Below are 18598 nucleotides of genomic sequence, written 5' to 3'. Positions count from 1 at the left end.
ACGGTTTTTATTTAAAATATTTTAGTAAATTAAAATGATTAATTAATGAGTGCTTTTAGGACAGTGTTTAATGTTAAGTAATACTAGTCCAATGTCGACTTATATTGCAAGTGAAATTTATTACACTAATTATTTATGTAAAATGATTAGAATTAAAAAAAAGAAAATTAAAGTAAAATGGTTACAGGAGAAGTGAAATAAAATGAAGGTTTAATTACATTTTAAATAAAATTAATTGAAATGAGCGAGTAAACTCAAAAAGAGCATAGTATAGTTATGGTTATAATAGCTTATTAAATGATGAACTCATAAATTTGTTCATTAATTTCAGTTGGATGAAAATAGTATTACATAAAAATATGGGTATATTTTAAGATATTCGTTACTAAATTCCTTCCTAAAATTCACCTTAAAAAATCTCATTACATATTAACTAACTTATTTTAAGTTAAAATATGAGTTTTCTTTTTAAATTTATTATTTTATCTCCTTGTATGTTATTTATTTATTACATTTAAATAGTTATTGATGTTTACTTTTGCATTCAAATATTTAATATATTTGAAAACAATTCTGATATAAAATTTAAAATTAAAACTTGAAATTACAATATTTTTCTCATAAATCATTTTAATATCTTAGCATACAAATAAGCCAAGTTTCCAGAAAGGGCTTTGATCAAGAAAATTAGACAAAGAGTCTATTTATGATATTAATCCTTATACTCTTTTCACATTTATAATTTTAACCCAAGAGTTTAATACAACTATTGTTTTTATTTGATAATTAAAGGTCTAATTGATAATATAATTAAATATGAGATTTTAAAAAAATTAATTTGCTCATTAGCCAATATTATACATATAAAAAATAAATAAGCAAAATATAGATTATAAAGTTTTCATTTTAAATATGAGATTTTAAGTTTCTTTAATATTGTTTTAAAGAAATAGAGTGAAAGTCGATACTTTATTTTATCTATATGGTTTCTATGTAATTTTAAATCGACTCTCGAGCAATTTTTTAAAATTTTAATTAGTCCATTTATTTTGTGAAAGTTGTAGATTTAATTATTATACTCTAGTTTAATCAATTTTAATCTTTATATTTTTTGAATTTGGTCAATTTTAATGTTAACCTAAACAACATCGCTTAAATTCAATTACTAGTCATGTACTGTGCATATAGTTGTAGATTTAACCCATATTTAACAATTGGATCATTTTAAGTCCGTGTACTTTTTTGAATTTTAAAATTTTAGTCTTGATGTGAACGACATTTGTTAATTCATTAACTAGATTTTTGGTGAATAATACGTGAAACTAACAAGCTGATATGACATTACCCATATTCTAATATGTTTGCCACATTAGATTTTAGAAATAGCAAAAATTAACTTAATGGATTTAGTAGTTATTATTTGGTGAGGACTAAAATTTTAAAATTTGAAAAGTAGAAGAACTAAAATGACTAAATTAAAATATATGGATTAGATTCATAACTTTCATAAAGTACAGGGATAAATTGTAAAATTTAACCAAGAAAAATACAATATCTTTTACTTAGAAAATATATATTATTTTATTTAAATGAATAAATTGATAGAATGAAATTCATTAAAAAACAATTAAACAAACTATAATAATAAAATAATTCTCCCATTCTTTTCTTTCTTTCCATCTTTTGCTCCTTCATTTCCTCTCTTTTTACATTTCTTTCTCTCTCTTTCCTTTCTTTTTTTTTTCTTTTTTTTCCTTTCTATTTTCTCTCTCCCCAAACACAAAACCTCAAAATTACAAAAAGAAAAGGCTTTCTTTTTTGTAATCTCTCCTTTGTCAGATCTCTCGATGTTTTGCTCTTTCTATTCTCGGATCCTTTTCCTTATAGCTCAAAAATTGAGGTTAGAAAGAAATATATATATATATATATATATTTCATCTAGGATTTGCTCTTTTATAATTAATGGTTGTAGATCTAGGAATTTATATCCTTATAATTTTTCTTTGTGTTGAATTTCAGGTTTTCCATTTTCGCTTTTGTCTTAGCTCTCACTTCAATCAGGAATCATTATTGAGCTCAAAATTTTTTTTTTGGCAGTTTTCCCCCAAATTTTGCATCTTGTTAAGGCAGGTATTTGAGTTCTAAATTTTCTTAGATTTTTTTATAAAAAATTGTTTTGCTTCTTTAATGAATGAGCAACTTTGTATTTATGTAATTTAAATTTAGCATTTTTTTTAATATAGTAGTTGATAGTGCAATACCGCAGTTTATAATTTATTAATGATAGATTTTTGGAGTAATTTATTAGAGAATCATAGTGCAATAAATGAAATTTGGAATTTACTTTTATCTGAATTTATTAATGTCTTCATTTCTGGAAACGGGTCTCTTTTAATTTTTGAAAATGATATGTTATCTGCTTTCCAGTTTAGGTAAAAGGGTTTAATTTAACTTTCAAAGATTGGTATGATTTTGCCATTTTTTTTTCAATATAATCGGAATTTGATGCTCGCTTTGGTTTGCGTCTAGGTTTGCTGAATTTTATATTCTGTGGATAGTTTTGTTTTCCATTAACTGTTTTTAGTCTTTCTGTACGTGATGAAATTTTCTGTTGTTTGTCAATTCCCCATCTCTAGAGTTGCGCCGATATTTCCCAAGGAGTTTTGATTCCTTTTATGGTTTTAATACGTTTATGTATGCTATCACGATTCTTATGTAGCATTTCAATAAAGGACTGTCATGGTTGATCCACTTATAGCTTGTCGCGATGTATAAAGAGTGAGCATGTATTTTAAAACAAAAATAATGAACCTGTTGGAGTTGGAGTGCAAGTATGGAAAAGTGAGCGGAAAAAAGGCATGGTCTTTATTTCTTCTTCCTTTTTTGTTGTTTATATATGTATTTTAATTTTGCGTGTATTCTATATATTTTTTTTCAGGTTTTGTGTTTTGGATGGTTCATCCCTGTTGCTAAGGCTTTGTGTGTGATTACAAAGAGATGAGTCACACAAAACATGAGCGGGAAGATGGAATGCTCTCTAAGGATCAGACAGAATCGCCATATATCGATGATGGTAGCTGTGGAGGAGGTGGAGCTGGGGGAGTTGTTCTGAAGAAAGGACCGTGGACATCAGCTGAAGACGCGATTTTGATTGACTATGTGAAGAAGCATGGTGAAGGCAACTGGAATGCTGTTCAGAAGCACTCTGGACTATTTCGTTGTGGAAAGAGTTGCCGCTTACGTTGGGCTAATCACCTGAGGCCGAACTTGAAGAAAGGGGCATTTACTCAAGAAGAAGAACAGCTGATCATTGAACTCCATGCAAAGATGGGAAATAAATGGGCTCGGATGGCAGCACATGTAAGTGTTCAATTCATTTACTGTGAATCTAGTTATTCTCATGATCTGTTGAATGGGAGAAATATATTGAACATAAAAGAAATTTTAGAATTACATGAAGAAATAGGATTCTTAATATTTGTGTTAAGATCTGTAGAATTGCAACCTCTGCCTAATCTATATACAGAATTTCTTAATTAGTATCTTCGAACACTTCCGTTCTGTAATAAATTTGGAGCAAGTTACACGGAACATTATGCAGTACCCTGATAATTGCACTTAACTGTTTTTCATTCTATCTGAGCTCCCCTTGCTGCATGTTTCTATCATTATTCATAACCAATGACCAGCCCAGATTCTAAGATTTACTTATGTTCTCACTGTGGATTGTTTAAGTCCTCTGATTTTGGTATCCTCAGTTTCAGGAAGATCCAAATTGAAACAGTAATTTTTAGTGTTCAAGGAGTCAAGTTTGTCAAGAGTTAAGGTGCCCTCATATGTTATAGCAGTGTCATTCTTGGCCTGGTTAAAGTTGTCTTCTTTGAGGGTTATAGAAATCCAGCTCCTCATATGCACTCTTCTAGCCCATCCCCTTTTCTTATCCCATCTTATTGCTAAAGTCTGAACTAAAATGCAAAATTTAGTCCATGCCTTAAAACACTATAATGAACTCTATTATTGGCATATTTTTCTCAATAATGTAAATTTTGGGCTAGATGCAAAAGAATTGCCACTTGCCTTCCAGAATTCTATGATAGTTATTCCAGCCTGGGAAATGCTAAGCGTTTGTGTGAAGCATGATAAAACCTTCAGTTGTAAGATTTTATGTACCTGTCTTTTAAGTGTCTGAAATAAATTTCTCTATGCCTTGTTATTTCTCTGCAGTTGCCTGGTCGTACGGATAATGAGATAAAAAATTACTGGAATACCCGGATTAAGAGACGCCAACGTGCTGGGTTACCTCTGTATCCTCCTGAAGTGTGCTTGCAAGCACTGCAGGAGAGCCACAGTACCAGTGTGGTTAATGGATTGGATAAAGGACCTAATGATATCTTGCAGAACAATAGCTATGAGATACCTGATGTCATATTTGACAGTTTAAAGGCCAATCAAAATGTGCTTCCTTATGTTCCTGAGCTTCCTGTTTTATCCGCTAGCAGCATGCTGATGAAAGGTCTAGGTTCTTCTCAATATTGTGGTTTTATGCAACCAACGATCCATCGCCAGAAGCGTCTTCGGGAGTCACCAGCCTTTTTTCCTGGTTACACTGGTGCTGTTAAAAACGAATGCCCTTTGTTTATGCAGTTTCAAGATGATATATCAGACAAGGCTGCTGGATCCTTTGGGCTGTCTTTTCCAATTGAACCAGATCCTGCAACAAAGAACTCCCAGCCTTTTGGTGTATTCCCAGGTAGCCATGCCCTTTCAAATGGCAATTTCTCTGCTTCAGAGCCCCCTTTGGAGGCTGTGAAGTTGGAGCTCCCTTCACTCCAATATCCAGAAACTGAATTAGGTAACTGGGGCACATTAACTTGCCCACCACCTTTACTTGAGTCTGTTGATGCTTTTATCCAGTCACCACCTCCAACCAGTGGACTGGAGTCCGATAGTCTTTCTCCCCGTAATAGTGGCCTGCTGGATGCTTTACTTCATGAGGCAAAAACTCTAAGCAGTGCAAAGAATCATGCATCTGACAAAAGTTCAAATTCATCTACCCCCGGTGATATAGCTGAAGGTTCAAATTTCAACATTTGTGAGACGGAATGGGAAAAGTGTGGTGAACCTCTTTCTCCAATGGGTAATTCAGCAACTTCTCTTTTCAGCGAGTGTATCAGTGCAAGTGGCAGTTCATTGGATGAACAGCCACCTGCTGAAACTGTTACAGGTGAGCACCTCTCTGATCTCCTCATGATTTATGCATTTCATGCATTATTGAAAATTGAAAACTATCTTCCATCTTGTTAAAGGTTGATTTTTGTTATCAAGTATTGATGTTGACATATATCCCGTAGATCCCTGTGATGTATAAACTAGTTAAGAATGAGATACAATTTTCAAAAGCCTGCCAATTTCTTAACCAAAAACCTTGGTGTAAACACATTATCAACTTGCTTTATGTGTTTTCCACTATTTTTATATCATCAAATTCATTTTGTTTTCTCCAGATATTTTATGATAAAGAGTCCTTGAATTTTGGATTGTTTTTCAGAGTCCCATCTGAAATCCGAACCAGCTGACTGTGTTTTGACCCCAGAGATACAAAAAGAGGCTCCTATTCGGTTGGACAGTAGTCGCCCCGATACTTTACTTGCTTCAAATTGGCTAGAGCAGGGTTCTGGTTACGATAAGGACCAAGCCATCTTGACCAATGCCATATCAAGCCTTCTTGGCGATGATTTGCGTAATGAGTACAAGAATATGGCAGAAGGAACATCTATTTCAAGTCAAGCATGGGGTCTCGATTCTTGTGCATGGAATAACATGCCTGCTGTCTGTCAAATGTCTGAACTCCCTTGAGATCTGCTATCGCAATTGTATGAACTTCTCTGAAGCTTTTTTTGTTTGTTTGTTTCATTCATTCCATGATTTGATGTGGGTAGGCAATCGGACCTGATGTACTGAAAGTTCATTTGGGGTTGAGATCATCGTAATATGGTACCAGTCATGGATGTTTTTGGTCTGTTGTCTATGATGTTTTTTTTTTCTTTTTTTTTTTTTCTGTCAGAACTGTTGAATGCATGCATGCCGATATGGAGCTCTGAGGTATACAAATGCATTCTAGATGTTGTTATAACTTTTAGAATAACCATGCTCTTTTAGCATGGACTCCCCAGACAATGGTTTGCTATGCGATGCACATGTCTTAAGTGAAATGCTTATTTGTGGTAGGGTTGTCAATGGTGTCCGGTGGAGGGAAACACTATTTTAATTTATAGCTAGATCTCAAAAATTGTCTCCATTCATATACAATCTGTAGAATTCGAGCTTGATTTGAAGTTGAAGATTAAAAGTTCAGCTTGAAGTTTGGTTTAATTATTTATGTTTGAGTTTAAATTGAGAGTTGTGAGCTATCGGAGTGAAGAATTAGAATGCAGAAAGTTGTTTTATAGTTAGATCTCAAATAAAAACTTTGTTTCCATTTATTTGCAATCTTAATCAGTAATCAAGTGAAGCATGATTATTTATGTTTTAGCTTGAGTTTGGATTAAAATTTATTTTATAGGTAGATTTCTAGAAATTTATTCCATCATCTTCTTGATAAGTAAGTAATATAGCTTTTTGTAAGAAATTTGATAGAGCCAGCCTGAGATTTGATGTTTGACTCCAAGTTGGGCTTGATTTTTATGTTTAAGAGTTCAAACTGAGAGTCTTCAATAAGCTCATGAGAATGCATAAATTTATTTTATAGTTAAATCCCAAACAAAAACTGTTTCATCATTTTAATCACTAGTCAGGTGATTGCATTAACAAATTCAAGATTCCAAGTTGAGTTGGAATTGAGAATTTTTAATCAACTATGCAAACCAAACATTGATAACTCTAAAACTTTTATGTCCATCTATATAGGTAATTTTAATCAGTAATCTAGCACTTTTTGTAAAAAAAAAAAAATGAACGTGAGAAAAAGATATGCTCGAGCTTGAGTTAAAATTAAATATTTGAAGTTTGGCTTGGAGTTCGGTTTAATTTTTACTTTTGTGTTTTGAGTTCGAGTTAAAATTATGTTTTTAATACGCTTAAGAGTTGCTCGAGTCAAGCGTTAGAAAGCACCAATTTGTATTTTAGATAGATCTTGAAAACTTTGTTTCCATTGATATACAATACAATCATCTTAATAAGTAATCTTGACTTAAAAAATTCAAGATTGAATCACACAATTGTCAATTTGATTGTCACTGCGATGAATAACTTAAAATAGAGTAAACAAAAGATATAAATAATTATTTACGTAGTTCGGTTTCCCTACATCTGCGAAGCATGGTTTAGTGAATAAACCCACTATATTTTTCATTGAGTGAATCATGTCCTAACACTCCTCGATGCATAAACCTTATTTTTATATCTAAACACTAGACCACTCATTTCTAAATTCTCCTCTTAAGAACTTAGGTTATAAACACAAGTTGTTTACACTCAAGTGCACCCACAAAAATATGTTCCTCTATGAACAATAAAGTGGTCTATATGCTCTTAGACCCATACAAGTCTCTTAATTTATAGAAGTTTTCGAGACCTGCTAACATACTAGAGATTAACTACATACAAAACTTATACAAGTCTTTCAATATAGTTTTAGAGACTTGCTAGCATGTTAGAGGTTAACTACAATCCAACCCCTTAAGCTATAAAATAACACAATACAATATACTAATAAAGACCAGTGTAATCTGGACTGTTAGAGATTCATTCTTCAATGGTATCTTCAATGTGATCTTGATCGGTTCTCCACAATCTAAGGGATTCAATTGCTTGATCCAAACCAATCCAATTTTTAAGGACAATTAATTTAAATGGATTGGTATTTAAAGTCGAGCTTTAATACATCCAGAATATCAACACAATTCAAAGCCTAAAGATTTTATTGCCAACTCCAAATAGGGTAAGTGACAAGTTGTCACAGGGACGATGGAAGTGGCCACATTCGATTGACATTTAGCAAGCCACTTAAAAAATTCGCCTCAATAATCTCTCCTTTTGACAAATTTTTTGAACAAAACCATACAAATCATGGAACTAACCATCAAAAAAATTATAGCTTGCCCTTAGCATAATTATTAATCCAACACATTTAATTTAGAGCATAATTAAGTAAATTAACTATCAATGCTATGTCTAGAATGTTCGGCAATATTCAAAATACTGTAATTATATCTAAGTAGCTGATTTAGTCTTAGCTAGATTGGCATGCGCATTGTTGCCAATGCAGGAGGACATGGGTTCGAGTGCGTTGAACTGAATTATCATCTTATTTATGGGTTGGGGAGGTGCTATGGGTAGTTCTAGACATTTTATCAAAAAGAACAAACATTATTAGAACCTATAATGAGATTGTTCAAAAAAAAATTATCCCTAAGTAAGGTGCAAATAAGCTTTACTCCCTCTTTTTTGTTTAGAAAGATAAAGAAAAATAGATAAAATCAGGAAAAAAAATCAACAGAAACAAAACATTGTCTCCCATCATCTCTTTTTAAGTTGTACTCCCCATTTTTTGTTAAAAAATATGTGCCAAACTTATACTGCTTAGGTTGAGTGAGCAAATCATTACGCAATGTTATCTTCTTATCTTGAATTTGTTGGGTAACTCAGAATTTTTGAACGTAGCTTGGTAGAGAACCAATTATGAGAGTTAATAGCAGAAGAGGTGATCGATCATTCTCTTGTCAAATCTTGTTGGATTGCTCGAAGTGCCGATAAAAGTGGCCACTTTAGCTGCCATTTCAGGTACTTCTACTTCAAGTTTGTCTTCTTCTTCTTTTTTAACAGGTTGGTCAACTAGATTAGTAGAGATGTGCTTGCCTTCAAAACATTTGGGAGAATATTTGAGCTCAACCACAACTTTCTTAGGTTGCTTAGTGGCATGCACAAGCCTTGGATTAAACACTTGAAATATTAAAAAGGGGAAATGTAAATGATACCTTGCATGGACTTTCTTAGCATGTTTGTTAGTGTCTTAAGGGTTGCAAAGTTTTTTTTATTAATAAGACTAAGTCCTAGGGAGATTTCTTAGCTTGTTAATATTGTTAGTAAGAGTAGGAAGCTAGGAGTTGATAGCTTGTTAGTAGGAGTAGGAATTTAAATTTTGGTTGAGGTTGTGACTTGAGACATATATATATATAAGAGCTACTTGGTTAATGACTTCAATCATTATTCTCAGAACACTTGTTTTTGAGAAGAGTGTTCATACCATGCTTTGCCAGCTAGCTTCATCTATGTTTTGCTTCTCAATAAAACTTTTCTTCAACAAGGCTAGGTACTTTTTGGAGTAGGTAGGAATGAAGAATGTTTTGTTCTGCTTCTCTAGAAGAGCTACCTCTTCTTCTCTAGCCTTATCTTTAGCAAGAAAAGAAAGTACACTTGCTTACTTCATCTTCTTGTTACATTGTTGTGCAGTCATATGCACATTTGGCCGCTTGGATCGAGGTTTTCCACCAATGATTTCCTTTAGAGGTATGCCTTCTACAAAGCTAGGGTCTGATTCTGTTTCTGGTTCATCAACTGAATTAGATGAGTCTTTAGGTGGAATCTCTTCAATGTACCTTGGCAGCAGCTTCAGCAAGCAAAGAAGGTACACCTACTTGCTTTATCCTATTGTTACGTTGCTGTGCAGTCATAGGAACATTTGGCTTCTTGGATCGAGCTTTGTTATCGATGATTTCCTTCAGAGGTATGTCCTCTATAAATTGGAGTTTGATTTAGTTTCTGATTCATCAGTTAAATCAAATGAGTCTTTAGATGGAATCTCTTCAATAATCTTTCTCTTTTAAGAGGCATTGGATAGAGCAACGACCTTCCATTTCTCAGCCCTTTTGGCCTAAGCTCGTGCTTCAATTTTTTTATTCACCTTTGAATGTGTTCTCCTACGCCTAATGGTGGAGTGGTAATGGAAGTGGGCATTATGGTTGCCACTTTAGTGTTGGAGCATTTTCAAAAATTTATAGTGTTTTAATAACTATAAATGAATGGGTGTAATTAATCAAAAGTTATATCATTTGATTTTTTGAAAAGAATTATAACTATTTAAATAATATTATTTGAGTAGTTATAATATTAAATGAATAATTATGTGTTTATTTTAAAAACATTATTATTCAGAAAGACGCCTATCGAAAGATATCTCTATGAAGAGACATGAAAATTCCTATAAATAAGGAATGGGATTTCATTTGGAAATCACACCAGCAAATTCTAATATTCTTTCTTTCCTTCCTTCATTTTCTAATATTATTAGATTATTCTATAAAGTATTACTGTAAAAACCCTTTGTAGAAATTGAGTTTCTTGTTATATATTTCTTGGTGCGTGGTGGACTATTCTCGTCAGTATAAAATGCAAATAGTCATTGGTTTCATTGTATCCTCAAGGTTAATTTGCTTGGAAATCGAAGTTAAGTGGAGGTGAATATAACTTTAAAGATAGTGGCTTGAAACACGACTTGGAGCCTTGTCCTATTTCTTCTTTTTCTGTTCGAGCTCCGTTTGATTCTGCGTATTGTTCTCTAGGTTCAATTTCCCTTAACACTGTCTCAGACTTAGGAACAATAATGGTTGACTCATTAATGTTAGTGATAAATTTAGTTTCACTAATAGGGCTAAAAGAGGGAGTAGATTCGAGATTAACAACAAGGTTGATAAGATTTTCCTAAATCAAATTGGCCTCGTCTATGACACGGAGACCTTATTGCTACTTTTCATCTCATGCAATGTCATTTTATAACCTTCCCTTCGACTTCAAATCTGGATCCCACCAACGAGCTTTTTACACACACTTTTTAGTATTAGGGCAAAAAGGTTTCTTCCTGTTTTGCACTCCCCAATCAATCCGACCATCTTCAACCATCCTTGTGGGGCCCTTTTTCCATCTCCATGGGAGCTCTCTATTTCTTCTCCCCCTTATCTCAATCATTATGTTTTTTCGCCCTACAGGGGTGAAACACTTCAAATCTCTACCACCTTTTCCACCTTGTTGAAATCTTGCGTCAACAATTTCTTTATTCTTTGTTTCCATATAAATATGAGGATGACATATATACTTGTTTCTTATCATTAGAGACATTTTGATGGTCAATTTCATTGAATTTTTTGCCATCCTCCTCCCCACAACCAAGGAGTTCAAAAATAGTATAATAAAAAACATGGCCAATAGGTCCATATTTAAAAGCTTTAACAGGACAAAAGAAATGGTTGTGCCATGTTGCAATTCAACTATCAAGTTGGGAGTTCCTTTTCTTGAGATCTGGTTTGGGTGTTAAAAGTATTAAATAAAATGGGGCTCGAGTAAGAAGACATAAAAGTTGAGTTGAAGTGGGGTGAGCAAAAAATTGTTTGTTTCGTTCCATTGCCATCCTTATTTGGCAGTTTTGATTCATTAATAAATATAGATAAATCTCAAAAATTGATTTTAATTTATCATCTAATCACTTATTTCAATCAATGTATTTCATTATTAAGTATTGAAAATTGAATTCATAAGAATTTTTTTGTAAAATTAAAATTGCTTAAATTTTAATTTATATATAAAAACCATTCAACAATAATTCAACAATTAATTATAAACAATATTCTAAAATACATATATTAAGCCCATAAAAGATGTAATTGGTTAAATTTTTTTTAGTGAATTATAAGAGGAAAATAAAACTTTAACAATAAAGCAATTAGCATGACTCATATCTAGGCCACACTTAAGGCTACAAACACACAAAATTTAATTAAGCTACTTTCAGACATTTACAATTTGAACTTCTAGTTTACATTAAACAACCCTTATTTGGAGAGAAACCATCAGAACAAAAGCAAGCCATCAACCATATGTTAATTGGACAAATTTTAATATTAAGTTGACGTAGAATTTTTTTATTTTCTCACATTAGTGAAATTAATTTTTTAGAGAGATTGAGATTAAATTATTTGTTGTTATGAGAATTAAAAAGTATTATCAATTTTTTATTTATTATATTTTTATGATTTTTAAAATTATTAAATCAAATTTCTAATATTTTTGAGAGAAAGCAAACTATAATATTACTGTATATTATCCCCACGTAGGAATAACACAGCTAGAACAAAGGCATGAAACCTCAATAAATAAGAAAGTTTAATGGGAAACTTGACCCAGTTAACTATAAATAGAAAATCTGTAATAGATCCATCCCCATCTTGGCTAGGTTATCTGCAAAACAATTAGATGATCTCCGGATATGGCAGATGGACCAAAAACTAGGAATATTCATTCTAGCGATCCTTTTTACAATCTCGTCAGCCACTCCGGAAGCTGAAGTAGGGTTCTTGAATCTCTGACGTATTTTTAGTTTGAAAGGGCAGGTGGCTAGTGTATCATAGGAGTAGATACAAAAATGCACAAACACACATAATTTACGTAAATACAAAATAGTAAAAGACGATAAACATTCACAACAGTTTTTTTGGATATAATATTGACGTTGGATTTATATTGAGGACGTAATATTTTTGGATTGGAAAATTTTATTTAAGATAAATATTTTAAAATTTGAATTTAAAGTTTTATTTTGATTGATATCTTCATATTCTTTATTTAGACAAAATAATGTTATAGTTTTAAAAAAATATTTTTATCATGAACTCCTGGTGCAAATCTATGCCAATAAATAAAAGTTGTCTCCCAATGTAATTGTTGAAATTTGAATTAAAAAGGCTTGATTTGGAGTGTATTGGCTATTAAGTAATTTGCCTTTTTAGGATATAGAATTAACTAAAAATTGTTTACTAGGTGATTGTATTTTTTTTTATGTTGCGTTGGTATTGTGCTTTTATTCGGTTTATATTTTTTTACAATTTATTATTGTAATTTAATTTTGTATTGTTTGTTGAATTTAGAAAAAAAAAAGTGATTGCTTTAAAAGGTATTAGAGGATATGTTGGTGTGGATAAAGCATAAAATAAAGGGCTTACTATTATTAGGAAGAAAGATTACAATATAGCAATAAGTGACGTAAGTTTGACGGGGTTCTCATTTCAGGGTATACTCTGAATTTCTACATATTATCATAACTAAGCATAAACGTATATATTTCTGAAAGCCTACTTCGTTGTAAATTTTACTTTCACAGTTGGCCTAGAGCTGGTTGGATCAATTTCTGCTTCTGCGGCGTACCCAATGTTGTTGTCATCGAAAATGCTTTTGTCAGTGGATCCCCTAACAAGTTTTTCGGTGGAACCTTTCTTTGCTCCGAAAATGATTGCAGTATAGACCTGCAGTTAGATCATAGATTAATTTATTTTATATGCTAACAAGTATATGATACAAGTGTGGATTAAATATTACTTTGTTCCGCTCATCCGTTGCATTTCTCCTGGCAATCAACCTAAGGTTATCTTCGATTTTGTAGGTAACATATCCAGAGGCATTCCTATCTGAACCTTCACTTTCTTCTTGTTGCTGAAAACTACAAGTTATTAAAACTTTTATCTTCGATCCCTTTAAATTCCTCAGACCCCAGAAATGGTTCAGACGAATCCAGTTCTAGCATTTTCCCACTTTCGATATTAATGCTGCATTCAATGAATTCTGGAAAGCCATTGGTTGAGATTTCTATTGTTTTTGTTTCTGGATAGGCAAATACCATCATTTTGTTTCTTTTGGGTACCAAATTTGCATGAAGTTGGGATGGTTTGGAGACCAGGGCACCGGCAGCCATGATTGTAGGTTTGTATGTTTTAGTGGTTACCAAATTTGTACGAAGCTGCTGACACCGCTGAGGAACGGCCACAACAGCCACGCATTGTGTTGCTAGCAGGGTTGAATTGGCAGTCAAGGTGATGGTGTATGTACGTAGCTAAGCTTTGTGTGTTTCGGTTTGTATTATGTTGTGTCGGGGTTCTGTTAAAGATGACTCCTATTTTTAATCAAATTTAAAAAATAATCTTTCAGTTAAACTCTGTTTACTTGTTTCAATCAAACACTGATTGGTTTAGATTATTTTATTATTATTTGACCTATGAATTTAGCCTATAAATAGGCTCTTTTACAACTTTAGAAAAAGACACCCATTAGAGATTAGAACTGTAATAGCCCAAAATTGGGTCTAGTTGGAACAGAGGTTTCGGGACCACAAAATCTGAGATAAAAATAATTATTTTATGATTATTTTGAGGTCTATGATATGATTGCATGATTGTGTGAAAATTTCGTGAAGAAATTCTATGCATAAAGTGCTCAATTTGAAGTTAGGGACTAAATTGTATAAATTGCAAAACTTGCATTCTAGAAGTTTCTAGTATGAAATTGCTTTGAAATATTAATTAGGAGGTCTTAAATAGAATTTGACCAATTTCTAAGTGATGGACAAAAATTGGACATGGATGGAATTTTTGAAAGTTTAGTAAGGAAGGACATTTTGGTCATTTGGTAATTAAAAGAAATAAAAAGGGAAAATAAAGCCAAAATTTACTCATCTTTTTCATGGAGGCCAAAATTAGCATGGGGGAAACCATGGCTAGGGTTTTCAAGCTTTCCAACCTCAATAATAAGTCCGTTCTAACCCCGTTTTTCAAGTTCTTTACGTTTTTGGAATCCTGGTAATTTGATTAAGCTTATTCTAGTAATAATTTAAGCTAGGGTTCATATTTGGAAAAATACCCATAGGTGAAATGTGTTTATTTTTATGTTTTATAATAGAATATGAGGTTTTAAATTATGTTAGACAACTTGTGCTACTCGGTTTTGAGTGAAAACAAGTAAAAGGGCTTAATCGGTAAAAATACCTAATAGTCATAAGTATATGTTAGAGTGAGAATTTGATGTTGCCATAGAAGGGAAAAGTGATCAGCATGTCATAAAACATAAGAATAAGGGATGAAGTTTAATTCCTGAGCCTAGGGGAAAAAGTGTAAATATGCAAAAGTTTAGGGGCAAAATTGTAATTTTTCCAAAGTTTGAGTTAAGGACTGTTTTGAACAGTACATTAATTAAATAAGTCCTGGAAAATGAGATTTGAACCTAGAATGAGAGAAAAATCAAAAATTGGAAAAGTTGGTAAAATGATCGTTTTAGTATCGAGGTAAGTTCATATGTATAATAAGCATTAATTTATGCATGTTTCAATGTAAAATTGATATATTTATTATAATTTTCGAGGTGTTGAAAGTATGTAAGTTGGTATGATAATAATACAGCAATAATGCTGTAATTTATATTTGAAAGTTAAATTTAGTGAATTAATTGAATTATGTTAAATTGAATGATTATGGTGCCAAGTTTATGAATTGATTTAAAAATATGTCTATGGTACATGAAGTGCATTGAATTATCATACATAAATGTGATTTCTATGATTATGGATATTATGGGAAATTGTAAGTTCATATGATTTTAATAAGACAATGTGTAATTTAATGTTATTGCCTTGATATTAAATGAGATGTAAGTTTATATGTAAGTAATACATCAATATTACTTGTATTATGATATTTTATAATAATATTGGAAATATGTTTGTGGATAATTACTTGATTGGTGAAATTGTTGGAAAAGAGAGAGAAATCCCGGTTGAACCTTCGGAAAGATTGGATGATACAGATAGTATGTAGCTAGGTCACATGTATGGTGCTGAGTGCACATCATGTGTACAAGAGAGCTACAAGACATTATGATGTAGCTAGGTCGCATGGGTGATACTATGTGTACACCATGTAGACAAGAGAGCTACGGGATATATGTAGCTAGGTCGCATGCGTGGCTCCAGGTGAAGGACACCATGTAGACAAGAGAGCTACGAGATAAATTGGCTAGGTCACATGGGTGGTACTGAGTGTTCACCATGTGTACTAGAGAGCCGAACTCTATGATGGGTAGAGCTATGTGTTGAAACCACCAAGTATCGAGGATTGATCCGAAGTGTTCAACGGGAGACTCTCTGTGTATTGCTTTGTGAGTTTTGTGATGAATAAGTGCATGAACTTGGTTATGTGAATGATGTGTTCATTAAGTGACCAGGCTGTAGTAAGGTTATAAACAAGTAAGTTCTACATGAGGATGATTTTATGGTGACCTTGTGATCATGGGCCTATACTTGTGATGTATGAAATGTGGTGAAAATGATTTGTGATATGTATGTTAAAATGAGGTTAATACAAAGAAAGTGTGAAAGAGTGAATTAGCAATAAAACTGTTTTGGACAGTAGTAGTGACATGATTTTGAAAAATCACCAAACATAGAAGAAATTGAATCAGAGACTGAATGAAATATTAAATTAAAGATTAATGAGTCTATTTTCATATAAAAGAAACAGATCAAGAAAAGGAGTTCTATATTTTGATATATTTATGTTTTTGTGAGACTGGTTCAGAATGATTACATGATCCCTTGTTCTGATTTTGGAAAATCACAAAAATTTGGATAAAAATAATTAGAGGCTTAAAATTATATTTTTAAAATCCATAATGAGTCTATTTTCAATATAAATCAACAAGAACATTATCCGATTTCTGTATTGTGAGATAATTAATTTATAGTGAAGAGAGGTCAGAACTGTCAGAATGTGAAATAGGGGAAATTTTAATGAATAAACTGTACTAATTGGCTAAACCAAAAATTATGAAAATTTTATGGTGCAAAGATATGTGAGTCTAGTTTCAGGGGAAATTTATGGATCTTAATTTGGAGCTCTGTAGCTCAAATTATAAATAAGTAAGTGACTATGACTTGTGTGGACAGTTTGATGTGAGATTTATTAGTAAATTGTGAAATCATACTTACAAGAATGCTATATACATTAAGGACGTGGAATGGAGAGGAGGAGGAGGAAAATAAATATATGTGGAATACATGGAAACTATGGTATATGAAATATTGATATAATGAAATAAATGATATGTGTTTATAAGAAAACAGAAAGAGAATGATATGTATCATGACATGTATATATATATGACTAGTCTCAATGTAATGCTTGTAGGGTATGGAGTTGAATTAAAATGTTTTAGGCAAACATATTATTTGCGCATCTGAATTGTGGTATTTTATAAAGATATGATCTAGTTTTAAATATGAATGCTTGATGATTAAGCTGAAGATATTTGGTAAGATGGTAATCTTGGTATAAATGTATAAATGGTACTATAATAAACAAGGTAAAATGAGTATGAGAGACACATGTATGATGATATACAAATGCTATGTTTGTGGTTTAATTGAGAATATTTAATCATTAAATGAATACCATGCTATATGCTTTTGATTTAGTATAAGTGTGTAAGAGATTAAGGTTGACCAAAGCTTGGAAAATAGCCTAGGTATATTCCACACAAGCAGAGACACGACCATGTGTCTCAGCCGTGTATGGAACATGACTTTGGGACACGGGCGTGTTGAGCCTTAAAGCATGAAATTTTCAAGATTTTCGTAAGTTCTCGGTTTAGTCCCGAACCCTTTCTAAAGTATGTTTTGGGCTTCTTAGACTCAAATAAAGGACTATGTGTAAGTGAATGAACGTTTTGAAATATGAATGAAATTTTATGGCTCATATTTTAGTTTAATGTTTGTATGTTTTTCCGGTAACGCCTCGTACTTTATCCCGGCCTCGGGTACGGGTAAGGGTTGTTACAAGAACTCATAACACATTTAGAGAATTTTGTGTTTACGTTTTGAGGGTTCTTTGTTTTTGGGTTTTCGGGGTTTAATCTTTATCTCCATCTTTTGTACTTTTCGTTCTTTTGCCATTATAGTAAAATTATCTTTACCCGTGGTTTTTTATCCTCTTTGGAGGGGTTTTTCCACGTTAAATTTGTGTGTTCAATTTCTCAATTTATTTCGCTATTTTTCTTGTTCGTTACTTAATCGGGTCGATCCTAACAAGTGGTATCAAAGCTAGTTCAATTTTCATAAATCAGCTCGTTCAGAGATGTCAACAACAAGGTTTGAAATTGAGAAGTTCGATGGTGAGACAAAATTTCAATCTGTGGCAAGTTCGGATGATGACAATTCTAGTTCAACCCAGTTCGAAAAAGGTTGTTACCGGGAAAAAGCCTGAGAATCTAAATAAAATAGAATGGGAAGAGCTCGATGAAAAGGCATTGTCTACAATCCAGTTGTGTCTCGCGAATACGGTATTGCAGGAGGTATTGATGGAGAAGACCTCATCTGCCTTGTGGAAAAGGTTAGAAACTCTTTATGCGACTAAGTCTCTGGCTAACCGTTTAGTGTTGAAATAACGTCTATTGACGTTTTGCATGAACGAAGGTGAGCTTCTTAGAGATCACATCAGTCAATTCATTACTCTTTTAAATGATTTAAAGAATGTTGAGGTTCATATTGATGATGAAGATCAAGCTATGCTATTATTGTGATATTTACCTCCTTCATACAAGTCTTTTAGGGAGACCCTGATTTATGGCAGAGACAAACTCTCATTTGAAGATGTGAAGGGTCACTCGTTGAGTAGAGACAAACTCGACAATGAGCTTCATTTGGATAGCAAGATAGATAGGCAAGCTTTCTTTTTGGTGGTATCAAAGAAATGAGACAAAAGGTGTTGCTATTGTAAAAAGTTAGGTCACGTCA

General features: G+C 32.4%; 1 protein-coding gene and 1 long non-coding RNA gene across 6 annotated transcripts; both read left to right on the top strand.

Annotated features, from left to right (window-relative positions):
• The first annotated feature begins 1663 nt into the window (after window positions 1-1663).
• Window positions 1664-6361, top strand: LOC108489866 (transcription factor MYB33-like). 5 transcript variants are annotated; one of them, XM_017794564.2, is made up of 6 exons: window positions 1664-1900; window positions 2020-2130; window positions 2720-2841; window positions 2939-3360; window positions 4225-5224; window positions 5549-6361. In XM_017794564.2, exons 4-6 carry the CDS (start codon window positions 2998-3000, stop codon window positions 5854-5856), a joined length of 1671 nt encoding a protein of 556 aa, XP_017650053.1. In that variant the 5' UTR covers window positions 1664-1900; window positions 2020-2130; window positions 2720-2841; window positions 2939-2997; the 3' UTR covers window positions 5857-6361. The 5 variants fall into 5 exon arrangements, with proteins under 5 accessions (XP_017650053.1, XP_017650050.1, XP_017650051.1 ...); XM_017794561.2 differs by having other exon boundaries at window positions 2720-2856; XM_017794562.2 differs by lacking the exon at window positions 2720-2841.
• Window positions 6362-13397: 7036 nt separating this feature from the next.
• LOC128293004 (uncharacterized) lies at window positions 13398-13960 on the top strand. The gene is made up of 2 exons (XR_008283017.1): window positions 13398-13489; window positions 13653-13960. It is a non-coding gene; the product is annotated as an uncharacterized LOC128293004 (long non-coding RNA).
• The last annotated feature ends 4638 nt before the right edge of the window (window positions 13961-18598 follow it).

The sequence above is a fragment of the Gossypium arboreum genome, chromosome 5 (assembly GCF_025698485.1).
Source record: "Gossypium arboreum isolate Shixiya-1 chromosome 5, ASM2569848v2, whole genome shotgun sequence".
In the NCBI taxonomy this organism is placed as follows: domain Eukaryota; kingdom Viridiplantae; phylum Streptophyta; class Magnoliopsida; order Malvales; family Malvaceae; genus Gossypium; species Gossypium arboreum.
Note: the sequence above shows the minus strand (reverse complement) of the source record. Positions and strands in the feature narration are given on the sequence as shown.